Below are 4,951 nucleotides of genomic sequence, written 5' to 3'. Positions count from 1 at the left end.
GGGAAACAGCTATCGTCAGCGCCATCACGGTGTTCCGAAACATGGTCTCACCCTACCACGTTTCTTCTCACTGTGTGATTGGTCTAATTTCCTTTCGGAGCGGCCTGATTGGCCGTCGTCCGATGGTCTATTCATCTTTCGCTCGGCTATTTCAGCCGGCGTTAGATGTCGTTCATGTCACCTAGTTATTTTACTAGTGATATTCTCTATTAACGAGAAAATCTCGTTACAAAGGTGAACCCTTCTGATGAGTTGACCGTCACTAGCCACGACAGGTAGTGTCCGGAGGAGAAAGGATCTTATAAATCTCACTTAGTGGGGGCCGATTGCGTGGGACTAAGCACTGAAGTACACAATGGTTATAATGTGAGGAATTAGCACACAAAGAGAAAGATACCCTTAAGTTTCCCTTAAAGTCGAATTTAAATTTATTATACTTCACTTGGTGTACAGAATAGAAGGAAGTCCAAGATAAAAACCAGATGTAGGTAGGAAAAGAGTGTAGGGAGGAATAGTGTAAATGTTGTTGGTGTGTTTTCTGACTTACGGTTGTTGAATTCAAACGGTTACAGGGAACGGATGGTTTCTTCGTGTTTCCCCTTCGCAGCGGATTCCGGAGAGACTCCAAAAGTATGCTAGATCCTCTAGCACTGATGGAGTTGAAAGCTGCCCAAACACGCCTCTCTGGCGCTGGTGATGATGATGATATGCCCCCGGAGTCGTTGGGGGTGTCTGTGGGCCTGAGTTGTTCACTCAGGCGGAACTTGGTTGTCCCCTAACTTTAGTGTTGCTAGGTGTGGAGAAATCCCGAAGCTAGACACTCGGGGTAAACTCAGCTGTACGTTGCGTAATTCACCAGGTCGGTGCTGGCTTGACGAGAGGATTCCCTGAGTTGTACACTCAGGATGAGCTCAGTTGAACACTGAGCAAATTTACCAGGTCAGCACTGGCTTGCAATATATATCCGTGGCTGAACGCTCAGGATGAACTCAGTTGTACGCTGAGTGATTTACCAGGTCGGTGCTGGTTTGCAGAAATGCGATTGGTCTGACGCAATGTAGAAAATCGAGTTGTCTACTCGATACAGATGAGAGTGGACGATGCTGCGGAGCTGCTTCCCAACAGGCGGATCTTGACGGGTCAGCTTGTTGACGAGCAGAAAATCAAGAATTGGTAATGGGACCGGCTGGCTTGCCTCCCTTGAAGTACACTCGTCGATCTGACGTAGTGAAGAAAATCGAGTTGTCCACTTGATGTAGTAGCGATAAGAGTGGGCGGTGCTGCAGAGCTGCTTCCCAACAGACGGATCTCGAAGGGTCAGCTTTATTAATGAGCAGGGCCCCTCGTTAATGACCAAGAGTCGAAATTTTACTTTGGACTCGTTGGTAGTGATTTAAAGCTGCGCCCCCGATCTGCAGTTGCGAGAAGAGTCGAGTTGTACGCTCGGACTGTGCCCCAGTGGTGACGTCAGAGGGTGGTCCTGCAGAGTTGCTCTCCTGAAGACTGGGCCTGGAGGGTTGAACTGGATGACGAGCAGGATACCACTTGAAGATCACGAGTCGAAGATTCAATTTAGACTGACTTTATTTGGCGAAAAACCGCCCTTTATATACTGTTCGGGCGTGATTCCCCTACAGCCGTTGGCATTTTGAGATTTCGTCATCCCACGTTTTTTTGAGGTATGGTGCGAGAAAATGTATTCAAAAGGGATGTTTCTGGGCAATGTACCCTCACCCTGATACTACCCCCCATTTCCCCAGGTGCGAGAGAAGTTTTTGCGAGAAAGACGGGACGAGCGCGCATTGGCCTCTCTCATGTTTATGCATCTTTATGACGTTCATGGCCCATAAATTTGACACCTCCTTTGACGATGGATAACTATTGTTCATTAGAAGCCTCGCGTGTCAAATGGAGTGGACCCTTTGAGGCTGGAGATGTCCCCTTGTTTGGACAACAAGAAATCATCTGGTGAATTGTACCAATTCCTGGAAGCCATCTCATAACTTTCGTTAGGCATGGGGTGCAGGTGACGTCATGGTCCCGGCCAACCCCCTGTAACCAATGGGGGGAGGCATTCGGAGCAGATGTCCCCCCTATTAGCCTGCCTCTTCCTTTGTCGATATCGGCAAACCCGTGGCTGGGGTGGTCCATCTCTGAATTGCCGACGTTTTTAATTCTTTGGGGCAGCTCCCATCTGCGGTTACCATTGGAGGGTTGTTTAAGTTATTGGCCCCCAGAATGGGAAGGATAAAAAGGATCTCCTTAGCTGTGCCTTTCAGCAATTGTGTGGCTTCTTTTTAAATGATTCGTGGTTTCCAGGTGTTGTCGCCTTGATGGTCACTCCTTAACGCCTTTCAGGTCATAATGACGGCCACTTGAATACTTGCTATGTGGTCTCTTTTATTGTGGTCACTTCGCATGATCGGCATTTAGGCCGGTCATAGCGACATTCCATGCTATTGTATGGGAGTTTCCAAAGCCCCATTTTTTGTTGTTACACCAAGTTTTCCGAATATGTATAAAAAATCTTAACCGTATTCACTGATCTCCGAACAGCTACTTGCACGAATCTCTGTGTCACTTCCGGCCTCAAGGTGACTGCATTGTAGCTCAATTATCGGCTACGTCCATAATCCAGTCGTCTATCAAAGTTTCAGGAGCTTAGCGACATCTCTCGGCTTCCTGGGGATCCTTGGCGATGTCCTCAGAACGCAGTGGCGCGTAATTTCAATTCGAAAATAAAATAATAAAAAAAAATAAAACCAAAACTAATATTTTCCTCTCCTCTCACGAATTCTCGCCATCGAAGGTGACTTCCCGTCTGGTGGAAGTCTCAAAAATCGCGGAACGGTCGAGAACTAGTAACGGGTAAAATAGCACGTTACACTATATATATAATATATATACCACACCAATCATATGCTTTCTAATATAGTTTAAATCTGGGTAAATATAGTGACATGGAAATAAGCAGAACAATACCCAGAAATCAACAAATGAATTATTATCGATCTGGAACTTTCAGAGCACCATGAAATAGACACAGACTGATTAATTATTGTAAACCATAATCACAATTTCTTGCCCACTTCTGAGTAAGGACTGTACTGTACTTAAACTTTAATAACATCGTTCTAAGGAATTATAATATGGTTTGCAAGGGATAATTGTCTGAAAAAATTTTATTGATTGTACATGATGGCATTTTTAATTAATCTAATGTAAGTTGTGAGGGATTGTCATTTTATGGCTATACTTAATACTATCTTTAACTATCGTTCACTAATCTCTATTTATTTTATATATTTTTCCGTTCATGCTTCCGGGATTTATTCAACATTTCATCAAAGAATCAATTTTTTCTTCTTCTTCTGCATCGTTGAGATAGCTGTATTTACTTCAACAGTATCATCAATATTTGAAAATATTCCAGAACGTACCTTACCGTTCAGAGTTTGGGTGCCTTATTATAATAATTCGGAATTTGCTTACTGGTGTCTTTATCTTCAACAAGTCATTGTTGGTCATGGATTTCAATCGACAATTGCTATTGGCAATGATACACTCGTTGCTGGAATGATGCTTCTCACTTGTGCACAATTGCAAATTTTGAAATTTCGGCAGGAGAATCTTCCCAGTTTTTTTAAAGAACTAAAAGAGGAACAAGGTTCCTATACGGAGGAAATGCAGAGACAACTTCTCAAGGAAATCATCTTGCACCACAAAACAATTCTCAGGTAATTTTTGACAGACTTTTCCCTATGGTCTCTATTGATTATAGTAAATATGATGGACAATCTTTTCTAGATTTGCAGAAACAGCGAATGATTTATTCTCCACCATTATCTTCATTCAATATGCAATAAGTTGCTATGTTCTATGTATTAGTGTCTATCGAGTGGCACAGATGGAAGTCAATAATCCTGAGTACCCATTCACAGTTTTTTACCTTTTATGCATGACAACACAAATATTTTACTTCTGCTGGTATGGTAATGAAGTTATCCTCGAGGTATGATCAGATTCATCAGGAAAATGATGTAATGCTGCCGTAGACATCTGAAAATAATTCATAAAAAGCTTTCTTCTGAGCACAGCGGGATATCAGCTATGTTATCGTTATGAACCGTGAAATTGATTGAGTGAATTACTGACTCAGTTTAGTGGATTGTAGGACTCTGATTCAATGTATATTGTAATGAATGCTGGAAATCGTGAAGAAGATCGTGCAATAACTAAGCAGTAATATACCTACGATTCTAGACCAGCATAGAGGGTCACGTCGCACTGAACGGAATGACAATGTATTATTCTCATTCATAATACGGCCGTAAATTCATAAAATAGTAAATGATAATGAAGAATTCCCCTCACGATTTCATAATTCATAAAAATGAGATGAAAACATGTAAATGTAATTTGCAGCAGGTTTTCCCGATATATCGTGTAACGTATCACATTTTAGTTTTGACTGGTCCGTGGTCCTCGAAATATATCGAACGGGAACTCAATTTGGGCTAGGCGAGAGTCAATAATATTTGTTTTAGTTAGTTACTCATTTTGTTTTTGTCTTTATATTTCATTTTTAATTATATGGCGCTAATTATTTCACCTTTCGATCTGAATTCTCCGACGGATTGATCGTGGGACTTCCTGGAGTCCTTTCCTAAATCATTGAGTTTTTAGAAACAACAGTTGTGGGGCGGGATTAGTTTGTTCTCATCACACAAGATTTTACTGGAGAGTTTCAGTGTCGGCGCCCGTGCTCCGAGACCGGAAGTTGAAAGACACAAATGAAGAATTAACCATAACGACTTGAACAATATGTTGTGAGGAAGCAAACACTAGCTCCCTCACCCTTCCCCTTAATAATTATCAGTTTTAGTGGCGAGAAGTAAAATAGGACTTCTGTCACCGTTGGCTGCCCACTCCTGAACGTATCCCCCCCCCC

General features: G+C 42.4%; 1 protein-coding gene across 1 annotated transcript in view; it reads left to right on the top strand.

Moving 5' to 3' along the window:
* LOC105272523 (odorant receptor Or1-like) overlaps positions 1-4,161 on the top strand; it is an 89,984-nt gene extending 85,823 nt beyond the window's left edge. Inside the window, exons 2-3 of the mRNA XM_011314691.1 lie at positions 3,351-3,737; positions 3,808-4,161. Coding sequence (XP_011312993.1) covers positions 3,351-3,737; positions 3,808-4,018 — 598 coding nt within the window. The 3' untranslated portion in view covers positions 4,019-4,161. The remainder of the gene's footprint in view (positions 1-3,350; positions 3,738-3,807) is intronic.
* The last annotated feature ends 790 nt before the right edge of the window (positions 4,162-4,951 follow it).

This window comes from Fopius arisanus, unplaced genomic scaffold, assembly GCF_000806365.1.
Source record: "Fopius arisanus strain USDA-PBARC FA_bdor unplaced genomic scaffold, ASM80636v1 scaffold00197, whole genome shotgun sequence".
In the NCBI taxonomy this organism is placed as follows: domain Eukaryota; kingdom Metazoa; phylum Arthropoda; class Insecta; order Hymenoptera; family Braconidae; genus Fopius; species Fopius arisanus.
This window is presented reverse-complemented; position numbering and strand designations above follow the sequence as displayed.